Here is a 22921-nt window from a genome sequence, read left to right as displayed (position 1 = left end):
GAAATTTGCACTTGAACTTTTAAAAAATGTGTGGGGAAAAAAAAATTTGGTTGATTTTGCAAGAACAGAATCTAATTTGGGGATCATGACAAACACATTTTACAGTGGGACAGCAAGAAATTTTAGGATTTACAACTTAGAATTTACAGCAAACTAACACATTTTAGCAATATAAATAAAAGTTGGAGGATTTTATCAAAATCAGGCGTTTTGGCATAAAAAAAAACTTGTAAAACAATTTGTGATCAGAAAAATTTGAGGGAATACTCTTACACATTTTTTATTGCACCAAATACATTTGGATAGACTTTATAACAATTTTGGAATTTTACAAATAGATTAGGAAATATTATGACCAATTTTAAAAGATATAATTACAGTGTAAGAAAGTTACTGAGTCCTGTATTAAATCGTTAGCTGATTTTGTTGAATTCAAAGCTTACTGACCTTCAACCCCACAACAGAAACACTTTACAATAACACAACAACATGCAACAACATTAATTTGATGACTGGGTGAACACTGATGAAGGATGACATGATGAATTAATGTGAGATGAATGAAAATGTGACTACAGAAATGTTACAATGACACCGTGGTGAAGGATGGTGGGTAAAATAAACAAAACAAAATGGTTGACAGTTGAATTAATTCACATGGATGGAGGTCTGTGGAGGATGACATGTTACAGGTCAACTTACACACTTTCTGCATTAAAAGCTCTGAACCTACGTTCACACCACAATCTACTACACATCAACCATGAAGCTAATGTGGATTATTAAAAAATACATATGTTTGTTTATGCCATCTGATGTACACAAAGAATCCTAATGTTCAGTGTTGAGATAAGACAGAGCTTCATTCATCTGCAAATAAATGTTTGTACCCGAGACATTCAATATTCTCAGTGAAACCATTTTCATAACTGCTGTGGTTTTTAAAAGTTTAATTCAAGTGTTGTGTTCAGGGCATTTCATTATCTTCTGGTTCTTAACAACCACAATATCACACAACATCAATAATATCGCGGCAGTAGCTAAACGTTCTGGCTATGTTGTGACAAAGCACGGTTTAGGATTGAATCAAGCCATATTATAAAACATGGAGAAAAAAAAAAACTTTACTCCTAGCTCATGAAGTGACTATCTTTGCCATATGTGTCAGGTCATTTTAACTGTTTACATATAAAAAGCATCAGTGATTTTGTCATGGGTACAGGCAGCCTAACTTGGAATGCACACTAATTTAAAATGATGGATTAACTGCTGAATAAATCCATGATTGAGGTGTCCAGATGGTCAGTTTTATCCAACATATCCTATTGGGTTTTCTGTCTTCATGGTTTAAAATTCCTTATTAAGTTAAATCTATAGTAAAATTGCTTATCTTTTCTGAAGCAACAAGACAATGAAAATGTAAAAAGGCAGCAGTGTCCAACAGCAACTGACTAAAGTTTCTTGTGGTGTGAACGCACAGTGAAGCACTGAAATGCACATTCATGCAGTTAAGAAAGAAAAAGTGTGCTTCTATGAACACTGTCCCTCATGGTTCACAATACCATTCCACACAACATCATGAACATTACGATGAAAAGGAACCTGTCCTTCTCATATGACATACTTACATTCATCCTTCAACACTAGAAAGAGACGTTGAGAAAACGACAACGTTATTATTTCAACATGAGTTACTTCTGTGAGTGTAAAATATTTGTGTACTGATTTTTTGGGAGCTGGTCGGATGATGTTGGTTCAACGGTTTGCTTACATGTGCGCTCGCTTCCCATGAGGTCCTCACTCTCCGACTCGTCAGGGTAAATGGCTGTGACAGTGACGGAGTATTCAGTGTCAGGGTCCAAGTTCTGCAGGACGTGAGTGGTCTCATCGCTGTTCAGGATGGCCTGGTGACGGAGCAAGAGGAAGTACTGTATATTAACAGACCCTATTCTGTTGCATTAGCCATCACTGTGATCTAGGTAGGAAGACATGATAAATTATATTTTAATGGTGTAGTTGAAGATCCTTTTCAATTGGCATCAAATGGCTTTTTAGTAGCATTAACAAGTAATCCTCTGAAATAAAAACAGAACAAGTATAGTGTGGAATTGAAGTCCAGGGCCTGGTGCACAAAACACCTTCAGTTACAATTTCCTCCAAGTTAAGTCCAAGTTAAGGTTTCCTAAAAACAAAATCAATAAATGAGAAAAAATGAACACATCCCAAGGAGGTGTGACCGGTCGAAAACCAGAAAAAAAATTAATTGTTAGAAGATGTCATCTTTATTTTTTGGACGACTTCTGTGCAGAGAATTCTTTCATTGTCAGCCATAAAACAGTGAAATATCACCTGTTGGACCATCATTTTATTTGTATTTTTTTTGCTGGACCTCTTCATCAGACATCTTGAGCTACTTTCGTCGCATTTTCTGCCCAAATTTCTTATTTTTTGTTTGCTCTTATTCACAGTTCAAATGTAATTTATTAGCATGTGATTTCTTTTACTGTATTCCTACAAAAGTATCATCTTTTCCTTCATTGACCAATTTGGTTTTCTTGTCTTTTTCCTGAAAAAACTGAATTTTACTGCTGTAAAATCTCTTTTAATACAGTAAATGCTTTCACGTTTTTCCTCAACTAATTAAACCTTTTAATGGACTGTGCAACACTATTAAGTGAGTCTCTAAGCTAAAGATAAGTTTAGCCTTTAGTGTCATACTTAAGGTAAAAACTTAAGGTGTTTTGTGCATCAAACCCCTGGTCTTTAGACAAAATCCATCATAACTCATACAGACTTTTTGAAGTGGGTTACTTTCCCATCCTCAACATTTACTCTAAGGATTAATCTCGCTTCCAGAAGGTCTGCGATATAACTGAAGACATGTTCGCAAAGGCAGGAATAGCAAGTTGCCTCCTGAGTATCTTGTTCTATGCAGTCCAAAATTGTGTGATGGCTGTTTTGTCTTATCTCCGTTTTTTGTGCATGGCGCCCAATAAAATATACTTAAGGGAAGTGTAGTTTCATGTCATTCTTACACTGAATTCATATCAAAACTGTTAAGCACAAAGCTACAAACTTGTTCTTTCTGTTGAAGAAGGTAGAAAAAGTACAACTGTTCAGCTTGCTTTCACAATTTACTACAGATTTCCAATCACTGTGTATTCTATTTAAACCCATTGACCTATTTTCATTTGTCAATAAAGAGCGCCTAATAATGTAAAATTCTGAGATAATCTAAGATTGTTATGAAGAGCCTGGCATTCATTTCATTCACAGATTTTCATGCTGAATTGAATCAAAAGTGGGTCCAAAAACAACATTTGAGGGCCAAAGTATAACAAGAAGAAAACAAAGCAAGCATTATTGTTGCTTTAGCTAAGATGAATGTTTTTACTTAATTCTGGGCAAACACAATAACTTAGTTTTTTGAGGCATGTCAGTTTAATGGATCTGTGAAACCACTATGGGTCTTCCGTGTGATTTTCTGTTTGACTTCAGTAATAAGAAAAATCTTCGATGACAATACTGCAGCACGACTTTCATTTTTTCACTTAAACAAAAACATCTCCAGTTTCCTCATCGTCATTTAATCGACCCTCCTCGGAGAGCAGACCACATGTCAGAGAGGCAGGACTGTCAACGGGAAGGATTAAAGTCTGGACTAGTTCAGAAAGTCTGAGCAGCATCAAGCAGGTGTGCTTTAATGCTCTGAACCTGAACTCAGAGCTGTATCTGAGTTCAGGCTCCAGTTTTAATCAGAGGAAACACTGTGAGGCTGCAGGCGAAAAACCTTCACCACTGGCTGGGTTTTGTGTGAGGCGACTCAAACCAGATGTTCAGTGTCACTGCAGACAGACGCTGCTGTCCAAGCGAAGCTCATTTGCATATTTCAAGAGATATCACTTGACTATGTTGTTTATCCAGCTGCTGAAGATGCATTCTTAACAACAAATAGAAATGTAAAGTGGACAAAACAAATCCAGACACAATCTGGATACAAGCCAAGATGCCAGATGTGTCAGTCTAAGCCAGTAGTGGATGTTGATTTGGAACTTCTAAAACCTCAAGAAGTCTTGGAGATGTGTCTTTATCCATCTCATTTGTTTGCCCCAATTAAAAAACTCAGGATGCCCCTGTGTGTACTAGACAACGATATACAACATTTTAGGAAGTTAATTAGTTAAAATTCCATCAACTGATTAGTTGACTAGTTAAGGCTGAAACACAGACAAAAGCTGAAAAATATCATTTAAGAACCAGTCGCGTTCCATAATGGCTAACTTACAAACTGGAAGTCGGTTTCCCCCTTCTTGGTCCAGCCGATGCGGTAAAGGGCCACATCTGGGGCTCCATGGTCCCAGGTGGCTCTGAAGGAGGACTGGGTCACTTCGGAGAACTGCAGGTTCTTTGGAGCTGGAACAACATCTGTTCACACAGACAGAGCAAAGATGGAGAAAGGAAGTTATAACAAAGAGGTCAAATCTCATCAATGCCTGACTATTTCTCTGGCCAATTTTCAGTCCCAATGTCTCACGAATGTAGCAGGGTACCTAGCTAGCTTTGTTGGAAGAAGACTTCCCCTTTTTTAACTCTGCCCATATACAGTATGTTAATTATAATATTATATTTGTTTTCAGCGCTTACATTGATGTTTATAATGTTTTATTCCACTAATCATTACCATTACACAATAAAAAAAATAGAAACAACGCATTATGTGTCTGAATTCAACATTATTTTTGTCTCTCTGTGTGTCAATCAATTGATGTATCACTGTAAAAGACTGTGGCTTTCAGTATGCCAACAGTTAGCTGTCATGCCAAGAGAGGTCTGTCAAGAGAATGTCGGTCTTGAGCTCCAGGAGTCTAACTTCTTTCTTTGTAAAGTACCCAGTAACAAAAATGCTGCATTAATCATGTACATGGTTTTGAAATGTGGACATGGTAGGTGAGCTAAGCACTGAAATAATTGTCCTTCAACTTGATGGAAACACCTATGGTCAATGCATAAGCACATACATGTGCACGTGCATGAAAGTCTGGTCCTCCTAGAGATGTGGGCACATTCAGAGATCTGGAACCAGGCTCGGTTAGAGTTACAAAATCTACTATGTCAATAATAGGTCCTCACAAGTATAGAACCACAACACGTGTGTGTGTGTTTAAATACTGAAAACAAGTTTTTCCAGTTCACCTGGGATTAATGATAACCAGAGCCAATGCAGTGAATGATCACACACAGAGATTTTAATGGTGCACAGAGAGAGTCCAAGCCTTACTGGAGGCTGTTTTCAGTCCAGGAGGGGAAGTGAAGAAAAGCTAACACAGAGCTCATCACCATCACAGACACTGTACACGTGTGCTGTTCAGGTACTGGACAGGGTTTGTCACACTGGTCGAGGTTGATTTGGTCAAAGGTTGAGTTTTCAACATTTTGTTACTAATCCCTGATGATGTCTTGCCAAATACATTCCTTTTTTGACTAGTTTTTGATAAAATTGCTCCTAAAACTTCTACTTTCAAGGTGTGGACATTTTCCTTTGATCTATATATCATGAATGGAATAGTGGAAAATAAGATGTAAACCAGGGTCAGACAAAGTCAGCCTACTTTGTTAAGCCATGATGCATGACACTGAAGACCCAGTGGAGCTGCTGCGGTTCCAACTGAACAACTCTGAGCTGCTTAAAATAAAAAGATGAACAAATGACAAAAATGAAAATCAGATTCAGACCTGTGATAGCGTTTCCAAGCATCGGTGATCCAGGTCCCTCATCATAGATTGGGGTGACGGCCACATCGTACTCAGTCTGCGAGATGAGGCTGGACAGGTCCAGGGTGGTGATGCCACCTTCGACTTCAACCTGTTGGTGACAAATTTAATCAGCAGTGAAGTGAGTGAGTAAAAATCACTCAACGAAACGAAAGCTGCACAATCCTCTAATTTAAATAGGAAAGGTTTTTAATTTGCGTCGAAACTGAAGAAAATAGACATCCACGCAAGCAAGAATTGTTCAAAATTTTAGCTGAGTCAAATGTATGAATACCAAGATATTCCTACATGTATTAAATTTTCATAGCACCACATACTAGTGAACTGCCATCAGATTTCACAGGATTACTTTAAATGTTCATTTAAATGTGTTTACATGAGTTTACATTTACACTTAGTAAAAGAATCAGGTGTCCATTGATGTCAAGCAACAGCAGAGTATAATTGGTCCCTTGTTTGGTGTTTGTTTGCTGTTCTGAATCAATGCACCAGTCTTAAACTAAAGACAGCGACAGTGAGGCTATAGTTAAATAGCCTGGAACTAGGATTATTTGTGTAACAAACAGAAAAGTAACAACTGTGCAAACCTTTAAACATGTTTGATATTTGCATGAATCTAAACATGACTCAGTGACATTTTCCTATGATTTAGCCAAGGCTTCTGAAACATACTCCTTCCTGAATGAGGAGTCTTGAAAGTGTTTAGAAAAAAAGGAAATAAGAATACCTATAATTCCATGACAACTGAGCAAACTTCCTCTACTGATGTGATATTATTAAAAGCTAAAGCCACTAAATGGACCTGAAGTGTTCAAGTTCAAGAAATAAAAGAATTTTGATCCTTGTACTCCGCTAGATGTTGCCTTGCAAAGCAAATGGTAGGGAATCTGAGGCCATGTTTTTTAAACGCAGATAAAACCGTTAAAAATAGATGACTGGCTCCTTTCTCACTGCGAGTAGTCAAGTTTGCCTTTTTGATTTTCTTTTAGTGTGGAAAATAGGGAACATAAAAAAAGCACCATGGAGTCAAGGGACAATGTTATGGTGACTTCTTTTTTATATCCTTTACTTCAGTCTCTCTTTCAAACTCAACACTGACTGACGATGTTGAGGGAAACTATTTACATCCTTAACTTCAACGGAAGGGGTGAAAATTAGTGTGTCCACCCGGGTTTTGTGTTTTCATCACAGCTGATCAGAGCTGGAGCCGATAAATACCTGTGACTACGTGTGAGTTGTTGGACCTGGGAATAAATGCCGATTGTACCCTTTCCCGTTGAAGACAAAAGCCAATTAGTGGTTGAAAGGGGCGTTTTGTCCAGTGTGAAAGGGATATTGCAGTTGTACCATAAGTCTGTGTGTTCCTAATAATGAACTCTTCATATTTTCAAAACTATGTCTCAAGCTCTGCCGAGTTATTATGTGATTCAGAGAGTTTTTGGGAGACTAGTTTTAGAGTTTTGTGTGAAATTATAAGAAGAGATAAATAAAACTATATAGAATATCTGGGCAAAGCTTTGATGTATAAAACATGAGACATGTGTCCTCAGTTCACTTTTCCATTTCAGGGTAGAGCTAAGTTACCTAAGCAGTAGAGAAAATAACCCTCAGCACTCAGCAGGCAATAATCCAGTGTGTCTACTATAGACACAAGAAACCTTCAGCTGTAATCCTTAAGAGGAGTTGAGCTGCTGCGTGTCATCCATCAAAACATTCTGGAAAAATCTTGCAGGTGTCAACCGACAGCACCTTGGGCTGCCGATTCATTGCAGACTGTTTGTCATCCACAGTGAGAAATTATGAGTGGTGCTGGGACAATCCAGTCAGGCTGGGCTGACGGCCTGAGCCAGAACTCCTCTGCCAGCAGACTGATCAGCCAACTCTGCTCAGAGTCCGGCTGTAACTCCTGACTCTGTCCTGACTTCCTCACTTTCCCAGAACGAGGGTATCACCGCTGACTAAAACTGCACCCTGATGAACCTCTCTGTGAGGTTGTATTGTTAAAAGGCACCTCTGACTGACCTTACAAACAGTACGAAAACTTTCAACAAGTGTTGCTGCCACGACTGATACCTGCCAATAGAAAAGGTTGCACCTCTACACCCTGCTATACACATGGAACTCATTTAGACTGTTTAGACGGTACTTTCACAGTTGGACAGAGTTTGAACTGCACAATAAGGACAAAGAAGGAGGCTGCTTGAGATTCACAAACTCCAAAGCAAACAAAACCTGAAGAATGTCTTTCAAAGAAGAAAAGAAAGAAAACATTTGGTCTTTAAAAGCAAATAGTGGGAAATATAACTGTGCCACAGGCTACTATAACGGGTTTCCACGAAACTTAAATGAGGGATGGGTTTTTGACCCAGAATAGACCCCTTTAACTACTGGTATGGATTCGGATAAAGGAATAGATCCAGGATTTTTTCTGTTTTCACTTTCTTTATCATTGTGAGATAGGGTGTTTTTTTTGCCATTTTTATCAATCTCTCAGGGAATAATACATGGATCTTGATGAAAAAAATTGTAGTTAGGTAGGCATATTTAGGTTGGTGGTATCTATGAGTGAGTTCAAAAAGGAACTGTTGCACCTTGGCCGGGGAAGTTGTCTACTGAGTGCCATTCTAGTTTTCAATATCAATTCAAGTACCAATTATTTTCTCTAAATTAGTGTATGAAATGTCATACAATGGCGAAAAAAGTCAATCAGGTGCTCAGAGCTCCTGATGAATTATTTACATTTTTCAGTGACAAACAGTACAAAACCCAAATAAATTCAGTTTATGATTAAATAAAACAGACAAAAGCAGCAAATACTCATATTAAGGAAGCTGGAACCAGACAGTATTTTGTGTTCTTACTTAAAAACATACTTAAAAGATGAATCATTTTGTTTTCTGTCAATCAGCTAATCAATTAATTGAATAATCATTTAACATTCACCCCTAATGGACTTTTAAAGCTTTTAAAGCTAAAATGACAAGTTAGAATTGTAAAATAAATGATTTATTTTAACTTATCACATCCGTAGTTTCTTCATAATTTCCCTTAATCAAAAAAATGTATGGCTACATTATCAGTTCTCAGACTTTTATCAGGAATTCAGTGATTTCAGTATCAGTCAGATAACATAGAAAGACAGAACCTCAGTTTTACCTCTTTCAGGTCTCCCTCCTCTGGTTTGTAGGTGATTATGTACTTGCGGACCGCTCCAGGAGCAGCATCCCAGTTGAGCTTCATGGTGCTGTGAGTAACATCAGTGATTCTCAGGACTCCAGCAGGAGGCATGGGCACTGAGGGAGGACAGGGAACAGACATCTATTAAAACTTTTAACCATCCTGAGTGAAGCATAAAAGCATTTACAAAACTAAATGATGATGACGGACATGGTGGGGCCAAAACTTACAGAGAAGCTGAAAAACAGAAAGCAGGTCAGTTTGTCAGTGCATCTGTTTTCTATCTATAAGCCCACAATCCAAAATCTAAACTCCAGCATGTGGGATACATGATCCAGCTCTTATAAAATAAAAGCTGACATAAAAATAAAACCCAGCTATATTTTGTAAAAAGTTATTTTCTTTACTAAAACCTTTTCTAATTAACAAAAGGTTATATTTAAGAGGAGATAAGTCCTGGTATCTTGGTGTCTATTTTTCGAAAAAATAATTACATTTGTGAAATGTGTTGTGTTGTTGTGCAAAATTAATCTCATTATTTGAGACACATAAATAAGATCACTATATGATATGATAGTTAGGAAGTTTAAGTTCTTGGGAAAACTCTTTATGTGTAGGCTTCTCACAGCCAATGTTGAGTATAAAGTATAAGAAAGCAACTCAAATATATTATTTCTGTTTGTGTACAGAATCAGCTCAGCATTACATACAGGTGACTCCTGTCCCATCTAGAGGGTCACTGGCCGCTTCTCCATGCAGGGCATAAAGTGAGATGGAGTATGCTGTGTTGGGTATGAGCTGCACCAGCTGGACGTTAGTTATATCTCCTCCAACACGCTCCTACAGAGGGGGGGGGGGGGGGGACAGAGACAGAGGGATGGGGGTTTGGATAGTGGGAAAGAGGGATGCAGGTTGAGGTTGGACAACAGAAGAGACAGGATTTGTGAGAAAGTGTTTTTGTTGTTGTGTTGTTTTAACTGAACACCTGGTTAACAGACTTCTAATGCTTCCACACAAACTGAAAATGACACAGTAATACTAAAGATGTGAAGTCGTTACCGGCTCCATTCCAGTATTTCTGCATGTTTTAGCCTAATTTATTACAGTTTTTTGAGTCTTGGGATGTTTTTTCTAGTTTAGGACCCTTAGTTCCAGTGAAGGCAAATCTTAATGCGCTGATATTTTAGACAAAGTTGCTTTTAACCTTTTTTAAAGCAGTTGTGTTTTTCTCTTTCCTGCTTCAACATGACAATACACCTGTGCACAAAGCCAAGAAAGTCCCATGGAGAAATTGTTTTCCCGTCAGGTGAACAACAATTTGACTGGCCTGTGAGGAGCCCTGACCTCAACCCCATCCAACATCGTTGGGATGAACTTGAACTCTTACTGTGAGCCAGACCTGATCACCCAACATCAGTGTCTCTAATGTGTCACAACTCCCTGAAGCCAGGTTTCAAAATGTGGTCAAAAGACTAAAACCACAAGATTTACATATAGCAGCACATACACACCCACGGTTTAAGGTTTTTTCAGGGGGTGTCCATAAACTTTTGTACTTATATACATTATATTATATTATATTATACTTAATATATACACATATTAAACTGGCAAAGAACATTTTTATCAGTATTTCCATTGGTAAACATTGATTATTAATGCAATGCCCCACTTAACTCTGAGGTCATGATTCACACTTCAGGTGCATATTTTCCAGTAAAGACCACCTTGCTGTACATTAAATCATTCCTTACATTTTCCTCTGCTGTATAATTGCATATGAGGGTTAACACCACAGAAGCGTTCAGCATCTGTTCTGTTTATATCACCCTGATGACTTCACACCGTGAGCTAATCCTTCCCATTACCCAGCGTGTCTGTAGGCTCTGCTTTTTGCAGGCCTGGCCTGAGCCGCGCTGTTAAAGTCCACTTCCTGTTCTATGAAGCACTCATCTCATTGCCATCTGGAAGCAGTAAGGCGACATGAGCAGGAGCCTGCTCTTATAAAATCAATGTGGAAATGCTGAGCACACACATTAAGATGTGGGTGAGTTTGTGTGTTTCTCATGTTTAAAAGTGTTTGGATGCCTGTTTTTTAGTGCACTTGTATAGTTCACGTTGTGGGGACATAGGTTCACTTATGGGGACTCACATGTAATGGGGACTTTGTCTCAGGCTGGTGTAGCGGTAATATTTGTCTTGTTCTTTTCTTTACTCTAGATACGTTCACTGTATCCTTTGGACGCTTCCTGTAAGGACTCAGTTTCCCATCATTCACAGGGAGGACTCATGTCCTGATTTTTTCATTAAAAGTCCCTCCCCGATCAGAAGACCATCGGTGGACCACCATGGACCACCTTTTTTCAGAAAAAATATGCACAGCAGTTAATGCCGAGCGACAAATAATGTTTTTAATCTATATGAATAGTCCCACGTAGTACACAAATGTTGTTTATTAATAACTCGAGAAGTCACAGTTTGTCATAAAACTAAAATATAAGACTTCCAAAATACGTAATCAGAACGACTACACACCCAACAGTTGCTTACATGATATCAGCTTGTTTAATGCTCGCCAAAACCATTAACTGAAACCCTGTAGAGCCAGTCCTGTATATTAGCTAGCTTACAGATCTGACTAATTCTACTTTTGGCATAATTGCAGCTTGCAATATGGGCAGACTTTTTGTGATGACAGTCATGCTGGTGTTGGTGACATGTAGGTGTCATTTATACTGGGGACATTGGGGACATTGGGGACAGTGGGGACTGGCGACGTCCCCACCACTTTTTGAAATGACCAGTTTTGACCCCATCACTTTATAAAAGTTAATTAAAAATTAATTTAACAATTAATTCAAAAATTGCTAAGGATTAGCTTTAAACCCAACCACTTTTTAACACAAAGTGTTGCCCTCGTGGTGACGTATATTGTGCAAGATGATGTAGTTCAATGAATGTTATAAATGTTTCATTGTCATTTTACTATCTTTACAACAAAATGCAACTGTCTTTTAAATTGACATCATGTTTGAAATTCATGGCACAGTTCAAACAGCATCAAAAATTTATTTGTCTCCACCATTAACGACCATACATATTGTTTTCCCAAAAAAATCCCATGAGGCCTTCTATTACCTAAACTACAAGCATTCCACCTTCAGCTAACAGGGCATGAGGCTAACAAAACATAAGCTTGGCTAAAAGATGGTCAATCCTACTCCAGCTAACATGCAATTAGTTTACTGTATTGTTTAAGTTAGTCATTTTCGTTAGCTACTGGAAAGTATGCAAAAAAACAAACCCAATCTTAGCTGGGCTAAGCCCCCAAGAGGCAAAGTCAGTTCTAACAATCCTTTCTGTTACCTTGCTTATTACTGAGTACAGGACCCTAGAATTACATAAAAATAAATTACTGCTGTCTAAGTAGATGTCTGTCAGTAAACTTCAAACCATTTCCCATGTTAGACACACAGCCTCACAAGTTGGATTTGAAAGGAGAATAACTTTACCTCCCTCTCCAGCTGAGGCTCAGTAGCATTGATGGATTTGTACCGGAGCATGTAGCCTGTGGCACCAGCCGCCTCCTCCCATTTCACCATCATTGTGCTGTAGGTCTCATCATAAACAATCATGTTCTTTGCACCTGACAGCGGCACTGAGATGACAAAAACACACAAGAAAGGCTCAATATAACACCAGGGTACCGAGTATTCAGAGATCACCAAGGCTGGACAATCCTCTATATTTGCTGTTTCATTAATTTGTGTAATAAATTCAATGTTCTGATGTAAGTTGAAGTATCCAGACTTGAGAGCAACAATTGGGGATTCTTTGAATCAAATGACTGAATGAGTGGGTCAGCAATGATCTCTTTTGATATCCAATATTTGGAGGAGTTTTTGGTTTTGGCCCAAAAACAGATAATGATACAAACAGGTGAGCAACATCAAGGTGATACTTCAGAAAATCTCAGTTTTTTTGTCTTTATTGGACAGCATACAAAGTTACGTATGTGGTTACTGATTTATTAAGCATCTTCCAAACAGGAAACCCTGTTTGGTTTCAGCTCATAAATAAGGTCAGATGTAGGAGATGAAATCTGATTTCTCCCATTAACCCTGCTTCTATCTCTGGTATATTTATACAACCTATTTGTCGCTATCAGCTCATTTGCACCATTGTATGTTGTATATTTGTATGTTTGATATATTGTACTATATGTAGTGTTAGTACTTTTTTTGTACTTTGGGAGAAGACAAAGGAAAATTTCCACTGAGGTAGACAATAAAGTTAATCTAATCTAGTCTAATTCTTGTTTGCATAAGTGTGGTGACAGTAAATGTGAATGGAACGATCCCAGGCCGGCTACCATAATGTCTAGTTCACTTTTACTGTGAACAGGATGTACCATGTTGAGCACCAATAAACATTTGTTTTAACAGAGAAAATGTGTCATTTTGTGCTTTTAAGAGTGTGGTTTGCACAATAAGCCCTATCTCTTGACTGTTAAGCACTATGAAAGATCAATAAAGGACACCCCCACCCAAACCCGCAGCCACCAGCCTCCAGTCTTTACACACTTTATGTTTGAGTCACTCTGACAAACTGCAGACAGTGTTTTCAGAAGGACATAATGACCTAAGTGAGTGTTAGTTTAAAAAATGAGGCCGTGGTGATCTAATGGCTGCGGGTGCCATCCAAGTGGACGACGACAGAACAATCACTTATTGTTTTATGACAGCGGGAAACGGCTCATTGTTAAAATCAGTCGCACATTTAAGAACAAATAAAGCGAACATTAAAGGACAGATGAGCAAATAAAAGCACTTAGAGCTATGCACTTAACACATCGTTAAATTATATCAGTTTATTTAAGATATACGAAAAGACCGCAGCCCTGATAAATCACCTCTTTACAGTTGTCTTAATGGCTCTAAGGGATTCTTACTTCGCCTAGCAAAGACGAGCATCAGCTCACAGCATCATGGGACAATGTTTGTGTTAAGCAGTTTTCCGCCTCAGATCAGATGCTAAATATATGTTGTATAAACAGAGACATTGGAGCAGATTTGTAGCGGAAAAGAAGCGAGTAAACAAGTTCCAACGATGTGTGTGAAACAGGATAATGAGCAGAGAAATCAAGCTGTTTATCTCACAAACCATATGGAAGAAATAGAACGCTTTCCCACAGCAGTGAAACACCACAGAGCGATGCTATCTGCCTTTAAAGGTCCACTGTAATCACATCTGCCACCCAAAGGGCAACGAGTGTCTTGTGAAAATGGAAACAAAGAGGACAAAGAGGAAGAGGAAACACACTTACAGGTGGTCTCGGTGCCCTTCAAAGGCTCGCTGCTCTCCTCGCCAACCACAGAGTAAACATTGACGATGTACTCCGTCAGAGGGGTCAGGCCTTCAAGCACAACGGTCGTCAGCGACCCGTCAACCAGCAGCTGAAACAATGAAGGACTGGTTGTTGACCCTTGCCTGTAATTTTACTATGATTTGTCAAGATTTAATCCAAAAGTGTAACAATTATAGTTCTTGTACATTATAAAGTCTAATTGAGAGGTGTATCGAATCAAGACAAAGACTCCAGACAAAAAACATCAAGTTCATTCTACTTCATTTCTTCATTTCTATCTATTTGAACAATGTAGTATGTATGTACAATGTAACAAAGTTTTTTTTACACAACAGGATGAGAAGAAAAGAAAGGATATGATTTAAAGACTTTGCTGTGAATACGTATTTAAATATTTTAGCTTTGACAAAAACAATTTCCAATGAAAACAACTGACAGTAAACTTACAGATTGTTGAGTTTTCACTTTTCAATGTTTTGAGCACAGAAAATTGAACTGAATTAACTCTCATTGTGTTGAGGTGCAAGGAGAAGACTCAGTTGGCCAAATAAAGCCAAAACGTTCTGCACAGACAGACAGGAGGACTAAGAGGTCTATAGGAGGGTATGAATGTTAATTTTTCTTTGATACAGAAAAAAAATGTCTGGTCTGATTCATAATCTTGTTTACTTCTTAGATCAAAAAGTTCTTGATTTAAAATATTCAAAATTACACATTTAGACTTTACTTATTTAGAGAAGATCTTGTACATCCATTAGTGTTTGGTCAATTAACATCTGTGCTTTGTCTGCTTCTTTAAATGAATTGTTTTCTTAATTGTTTATTAAAAAAAGCATTTTTTAACCGTGTTAGCTTCTCTGCCAGGCTGACATCAATATTAGTCTTAACAGTAAGCTAACATCAGTGTTGGCTTCTCTTCTTTTGGCAGTTATTTTAATTTAGGACAGGGTCTATGACATTCTAACTTAGGATTCCTAACCAAGGCAAGTCGTCAGTTAGGAAGGTTCTTTAATAGCTAAATTCCTATCCTATGATGAGACAGTTTTTCCAAAAAGTCATAAAATTTCACCTTAGACTGAGGTAAAATAGGATTTCAGATTTCAGTAATAAAGCCCCTGGTTCCCCCATTGTTGTTTGGGATCTCTTTTACTCTCTTGTTCCAGGTATAAATGGTCAAAAGACTCAGATAATTGGTGTGTTTCGTAAGAACCATTGTGCTTCCTGGTTCAGAAACTTTATGTCTACCATCTGTGAGTGCTGGATGAGATCCTGGATGTCAAATAGCATCTTGTTTGCTTATCAATTTCCTTTGACCCCAATTAGACTCGACATAACAGTAACAGATTACTCTTCATTTAGATAATGACAGGTTGTCAGTCACACAAAAACAGAATACTTGATGCTTAAATCCCTCCTGTTGCTTAATATTCTGGTATGTGTTGGACTAGGAAGACTCTAGAAAGTGTTTCCAGGTCTGGGTTTTATATAAAAACATGTGTACTTGGCCAGGTGTGCTATTTGACACAGCATTGCACCAAGAAATGCAGAGAAAAAGAAGTTTGCTAGCAAATAAACATGGATGTAAACAATGTAAGATTTAGTTTTATTAGGAAGGAAATGCATTTTGACATTTTTGTTAGAGCTCCAGGATATATGTGCTTCATGTGTGTACCAATACGTTTAGGTGAGTAACACTAAATGTAAATATAGCTTTTGTTTGTTTACAAGTGAACTCGACATGGCACCTTCATGCCGCAAAAATGTATGTTTGTTTTCACCGACAAGATCTTTATGATATAATCTATTGTACAGACTAAGATATAGTTTAGTCTGAGTGTTGTCAGAAGTACCTATTACAGTACCTTCTCTCATAGAAAAAAATGTGTTTTGGGTTAGTAGCTGACAATGAAGCTGCCAAGTTTTTTTTTGTGCTTTTAAAAAAGCACAAAATCTCATTTTGGACAAAATATTGTCAACTCATACGTCCAACACAGCAAAATCAGTGCAGTCTGAAATAACTTATGTGCAGATTGTAAAAGAAAATGATCGAAACACAGCAGGCTGAGAATAAAATGTTCTAATCACTAATCAGACAAAAACAAATACATCACCAAAAACCTTTTGGAGCACTGGAAACTTTTCCTTTTTCACCACCCACTCTGGCAGAGTAGGTGGTGAAAATTGAGACCTAAAATGATTGAATAATTTACAAAGGCAGGGTGCCTGCTCAAGTGCTAAAGCAAAACATTTTTTTTAGGTTGGTAATAATTTTTCTCAAATGTTTCTTTTTCTTTTGCCGATGGTCGACGTTCCATTCCAGCCATTATTTTGGCTAAACTAAATTAAAAAACAACATCAACATCAGATCAAAAGATATCTTTGAAATATAGAATATATATATATATATATATATATATATATATATATATATATATATATATATATATATATATATATATATAAGATCTGTATGAAATATGCCTCTCTGATCTCTCCTGGCAAGCAGTTCATCAGGATCTGTCACTGACTGGTGGTGGTCCAGGTGTTGTATAATTGTCTGTTAAACTGAAACTATTGTGTTGTGTTCATGTGCTGGTGGGAAAGTCCTCATGTGTGGAACGTCCAACTTGGCTGCTAAACAGTGTCACATTCCTGTTCTATTCTGCTGGAAAATCAAACCCAGAGGAGAAACGACAAACAAACACAAAGAGGCTGCAGCTTCTCAAGCTGCTGGAATGTTCATTTTTGACGTCTGCAGAGAAAAATCTCTTTTATCAAGTTATTTGTGTCTGTGATTGATGAAGTTCAAGCTGTTTCCAATGCAAAACAAGTATTTTCTCAAATCAAGTTCAGTTTTTCTTGACTCTAGTGGAGCCACCTGTTGAATCACGACACAAACACTCGCTTCTAGAAAATTCTCAGAACAACTTAATTTCTTCTGGGAACAGCAAGGTCCACCACCACCACCACCATTATCTTTCTCACAGGTGGTGGTGGCTCCTTCGCTGATTCTAGCAACCTACTTGTCTGTAATGTTAGCCTCCTGGCTAACATTCACATCTTCAGCCTAGCTGGTAGCATCTTTCTGAGCTGACTGAAACAAGCTAGTCATTACATTATTATTATTTGGGTCTACAGCTCTTGCAAGCTCCTCTTTTTTTCTCTTCTCCTCTCTTTTCTGGCATCCTGATTTATGTGCAGGTCCTGGCATAGTGAGGAAATTCACTCCAACATTAGCAGGTAGTTGTTTGGATCAGTAAATATTTCAGTTCATGTTGCCAGCCACTTACGATGATCTTTTAATGATGCATCCCAAAAAAATGACATTCAATCGTTTTTTTTTTTTGCAAAGGGTGTTTTCATTATAAAACAAGCTACATTGTACTCAAGCAACAATAAATGTTTTTAATAAGTAATGGTTCAAAATAAAATGTGGTTATCACTGCTTAAAGTAGGATGCACATGATTATGCTGGCCTCCAAGTGCTCTTATTATTATGGTAAATATTTTCATATATTACCTGTTTTCAGGAAAATAAAGTTTTTAGGACTTAATTATAGTCAAAACTTAGTCAATAGGAAAAAAATGTGTTGTAACGTGGATAACTTTGCTAATTAAACCACATCAGTCAACATTCCAGATGATGACGTTATTGTTTCCTCACCCTAACAAGCTGTTTTTGTGCCTCAATCTAATCAGAGCTTAAGTTCAGCTTTGTCACAACATATAATTGAAAACTGAATCATACAAAAATGTGAAGTTTCAACATATCCATATGATATGAAACGTTTAAATTGAACTTATGAACCATGTACATTTTAACATATCTGTGGTTTGAGGAAACGTACAATTCCAATATTGATTCTGGCAACTGGGTTGGGATAAACAATGTCCCTGCAGACCAGTGGACAGACAACAGATGACACCTGAGATTATTAGATTTAGAAGAAAATACTCAGAAAACAGAAAGACAGCTTGGAAAACCTGATGGGCAGGTTAAAAAAGCTTTGTTTTGTAAATGTAATAAACTTACTCTGTTTTCAAAATTTAATGCTGTAGTAAATTTGACTTGTTCAGGATTTTAAAGTTCAGAGATAAAGCAGGATTTCATAGCTAAGACTTAACTCCTACTTATAACTAGCAAAACTGTGACTTTGTCCCACCTCTGAGGTGCAAACTGGTAGTATTTACCTGGCTAAAGCATGCAAAACCGCTTGAGTTGCCTGTTTAATATTCTCCGGGTTTTACTCTAACACTTAAATGACATAAAAACACCTGCTCAAACTCATCGCCACAACAATTTGGGGGCCAATTTACTGTTCACTTTTCTGTTTCTTCCTTATGCATAAATATTTCAGGTACACAGCATGCCATAACCCTAACCCTGACCCTCCTTGTTACTGGCTGCTTGTAATTTATGAATTCACTCTCTTGTTACACTGGTTGTAAACTACTGTCGATAAGACCTGCACAACATTCCAGGCATGTAAATATCATACATCTTATGTTGTTATGCTAGAACGCGCGCTACAGTCCAATGTAAACAGATGAAAGAAAAGAGAGCGAGGCCATAGAGCAAGGCGACTCAGCCCAGTGTGAGGTCTATAATGTTTAAGTAAATGGATCCAGGGGAAACTCTGCTTGATTTCAGACGAGCCCGATTATTATCACGTAGGCTCCATCTGACAAGGGCCAATAAAAGCACAAAGGATAGAAAAGACCCAGTGCTGTTTAAAGATAGGACTGACAGGAGGTTAAGTGTAAACTAAATGCAGGTTCACTGAAGCAACTGGCATCCAGATTTCAGTCCCTGAGGGCCGAGCACACGGGGCTCTGAATAAAACCCAGACCTGGAAACACTTTCAAGGGCTGGTTTTTAACCTGTTTTGTGAGGTTTGCCTCATAGTCCAACACATACCAGAATATTAAACAACAGGGGGGATTTAAGTGTCAAGTATTCTGTTTTTGTGTGACTGACAACCTGTCATTATCTAAATTCACAGGAAGTAGTAAATCTCACCTGAGTGGTACGGTTCAGAGATAAACACTAAAGAGTAATCTGTTACAGTTTATGTCGGGTCTAATGGGAGCCAAAGGGAATTAATAAGCAAACAGGATGCTATTTGATATCCAGGATCTCATCCAGCACTTACAGATGGTAGACATAAAGTTTCTGAACCAGGACTCTCATGAACCAACTCTCATGAAGTTCTAAGAAACACACCAATTATCTGAGTCTTTTGATCATTTATACCAGGAACAAGAGTAAAAGAGATCCCAAACAGTAATGAAAGAACCAAGGGCATCGTTATAGAAAGTCTGAAATCTGAGAAACATGTTTCCTGACTGCATTTAGGAAAGAAATCCTTTCTTATCTAAGGATAGAAATTTGGTTAATTTGGTTAGCTAATGCAGTTGTTAGACTCTCAGAGAAGCTAACGCTGTTGTTAGACTCTCAGAGAAGCTAATGCAGTTATTAGACTCTCAGAGAAGCTTACACTGTTGTTAGACTCTCAGAGAAGCTAACGCAGTTGTTAGACTCTCAGAGAAGCTAACGCTGTTGTTAGACTCTCAGAGAAGCTAATGCAGTTATTAGACTCTCAGAGAAGCTTACACTGTTGTTAGACTCTCAGAGAAGCTAACGCAGTTGTTAGACTCTCAGAGAAGCTAACGCTGTTGTTAGACTCTCAGAGAAGCTAATGCAGTTATTAGACTCTCAGAGAAGCTTACACTGTTGTTAGACTCTCAGAGAAGCTAACGCAGTTGTTAGACTCTCAGAGAAGCTAACACTGTTGTTAGCCTGTTGGGGAGAAGCAAACAAGGATGTTGGCCTGTTGGAGAAATTAACACTGATGTTAGCCTGTTAGCTTTACATTTCCTGGACCAGGTATACATCCTCTCATCTCCTCTCTCATCCACTGAGACTATTAATGCTTCTGACTCATCAAAGCTTAAATTAAAAGCTGTCTTTTCTTGTTTATTATAGCAAATTAGCTAGTCAGTGACAGGTGAAGTGAGCCAGCTGTTGTCACAGATAAAGGCAGTCTCCTGTACATTCACACTGATACAGGCATGACAGGATGAGTACTCAGGCTGACTTCTGACTGAGAATCCTGAATTCAATATGAAAAGCAGTCTATTTATGACTAATTATTTATTAAACCATTAATATAATGTCTGTTTTTGTGAATAGTATATAGAGACCTTGTTATACAACACTTCAGCACTAACAGAGACAAATGGAGGGTAACAGGATTGGGGGAAAGCTTTATCTCACCTCCTGAGTGGGTCCTCCAGCGACTTGCACATACGTTACACGGTACTTGTCAACAGGGCTGGCGGGTGCCGTCCAGGTGGCACGGAAGGAGTGGTGGGTGACCTCAGAGGTCACGAGGTCGGTGGCTGCCTCCAGTTCTCCTCCTGAAAAGTAGCGAACAAGAGCTGGAATATGATCCGACACGTCAAGTATTTCACACCTGAACTCTGCCACCACAAATCTGCCCTCGTTGTGTTCACTCCTCTGACAGTGAAGCTGTTGGCCCGCTGTACATTTCAGCTCTTCTGAAGAAGGTTTTCTCTGTTTTTCTTCTTTTCGGTACCGTAAATCTTTCTTGTATTTCCTCTTAAAACTGATTTACAGACAAAAAGCACTTCCAATATGAAAGTTTCCATCAGATGCTTGGATCTGTGTCACAACATCTTTTGATGGTCTGAAGTAATCGACATTGTCAGGCAGAATTGAGTCACATTTATCCATCTGCATTTTTTGGATTTGATCTATTTTTTTTATTTTTAAGAGTAGATTTGATTTGTGAAAAAGAGAAGACTTTGTTCTCATCTGGGGATTATATGGACTGCATAATTTGTACTTTCTTCTAGTCAGCAATTATTAGTTTCATCATTCAAACAGGGCAAAAGCAGCTGTACCAAGGAAGTATAATTCTGCTGATATCCACTTCTTTACTTGGACTAAAGGTTTATGTCGTCCTTCATAAGCAGAGAGACTTTCTCGCCCTCAAGCGCCTGTAAAACCAAATGAAAGCCTGCAGTAAAATTTGACAAATACATGGTTGTCGGTCTTAAACACTGTGGCTTTGTAAATTCCGGAAAAGCAGAACGTCCTGACCTCCACCACCAGTAACTACTACGAGGTGTAAATCTGAGCCAGCGGAATTATAGCCGCAAGCTGCAGTGCATAGCTCCGTTTGAGCAATGAAGTTATGAAGAATGCAGAGTAAAAAAGTAAAATCAGAAACAATTCATCCTCACATTTACTGATTTAATTAATCAGGTCTTATGATATTGAAGAAGCTTTCTCTTTTTTGTTGTTTATAGTGCAACCATCAGAAAAACAATTACTTCAGATGAGGCTGCAACATTTTTTCAGTTTGGGAAGGAAAAATGTTGTGGTCTAAACGTTGTCAGGTTAATGCAGAATTAAAGAACTACTAATATGATAGCAATGTGTGGGTACTTTTTTTTGTTTTATTTGTGCAGCTTATTGTTGCCAAGCACCTGCAACAATGTTTGGATGTGTGTGAGGCTCCTGATGAAGGCAATATTTCTGTCAAAGGAAATGGATCGAATTTTAAAAACAGACCAAAATCTGAAACAATTACCCTAGAATTATTTCTATGCTGTTTCCTGTGGAAAAACTACTGCTTTCAAATTAATTTGCCCCAACAAAATCACAACAAGACTTTTGAAAAATTGTCAGTTTGATGATGATGCTACCTGTGACTCATTCCCTACCTGGACCCTTGACGCTGTTACACAGGTTGACTGTGAGGTCATCCACAATGTCCAGCAGGAACTGGAAGTCGTTGACGTTGTACATGTGAATTTCGTCAGGGTCGGAGGCGATGGACCTCAGCTCGTTCTCATCTGCGTTCTTCACACCTGAGAGAAAAATGTAAGGTCAGAACAGTGCCTGAAAGAAACAGGGCTAAACACAAGACAAACATGTATCTGGTTTGTAAGGTGTTGCCAAAGTGACATATATATATGCTCACCATCAAGATCTGAGTCAGGAAGAACTAAACTGTTTCTGTGCCTCAACTCAACTAATCTCATGTATTACAAATACTGTAAATGAGCACGGACCATCGTCTAAAGCTCACCATAAGTTTTTAGAAAACAACTTTTTTAAACTTGAAACTGTCTTGATTTAATATTCTTAAGTAAATTGAAATTTATGACTGTGTAAAGGTGGGAAAAAATCTGAAATCTTAGTCAATCAGTGGTATGGTCCTCTAGCTGCAAGCTGATATTTCCATCCGACAAACACAAGAAATAAGTCACCTTATTCTTTGAAACAGTTTTCCATGTTCGCAGGAAATGAAATACAAATTGGAGCTCATTCTTGCTCTACGAACTGAAGTGAGAATGCATTAATTTCATGTCATTCAAACTGACAATGTCACTCACCAATTGCATAGAGCTCGATGTCGCTGTCTCTCAGCTTCTGTGAGTTGAAGACGATTTCGTCCTGCGACTTTCCGTCAGTGATCAGGACACCGATTTTTCTGGATCCTGGACGCATTCCTACATTGGCTTTGAAGTTGTTCTGAAGGATGTAGTTCAGAGCCATTCCTGTTTGACATG

General features: G+C 38.1%; 1 protein-coding gene across 1 annotated transcript in view; it reads right to left on the bottom strand.

Moving 5' to 3' along the window:
- The window catches only part of col12a1b (collagen, type XII, alpha 1b), a 154877-nt gene that overhangs the window by 84693 nt on the left and 47263 nt on the right, over positions 1 to 22921 (bottom strand). The window contains exons 19-28 of the mRNA XM_073492726.1: positions 22745 to 22909; positions 22070 to 22216; positions 20595 to 20734; positions 14276 to 14405; positions 12462 to 12607; positions 9660 to 9789; positions 8929 to 9065; positions 5734 to 5863; positions 4286 to 4425; positions 1772 to 1904 (exon numbers count right to left, since the gene is read on the bottom strand). Of these exons, the coding sequence (XP_073348827.1) occupies positions 1772 to 1904; positions 4286 to 4425; positions 5734 to 5863; positions 8929 to 9065; positions 9660 to 9789; positions 12462 to 12607; positions 14276 to 14405; positions 20595 to 20734; positions 22070 to 22216; positions 22745 to 22909 (1398 nt within the window). The remainder of the gene's footprint in view (positions 1 to 1771; positions 1905 to 4285; positions 4426 to 5733; positions 5864 to 8928; positions 9066 to 9659; positions 9790 to 12461; positions 12608 to 14275; positions 14406 to 20594; positions 20735 to 22069; positions 22217 to 22744; positions 22910 to 22921) is intronic.

Source organism: Pagrus major, chromosome 22, assembly GCF_040436345.1.
Source record: "Pagrus major chromosome 22, Pma_NU_1.0".
Classification (NCBI taxonomy): domain Eukaryota; kingdom Metazoa; phylum Chordata; class Actinopteri; order Spariformes; family Sparidae; genus Pagrus; species Pagrus major.
The sequence above is the reverse complement of the archived record's forward strand: the minus strand, read 5'-3'. Positions and strand labels throughout refer to the sequence as shown.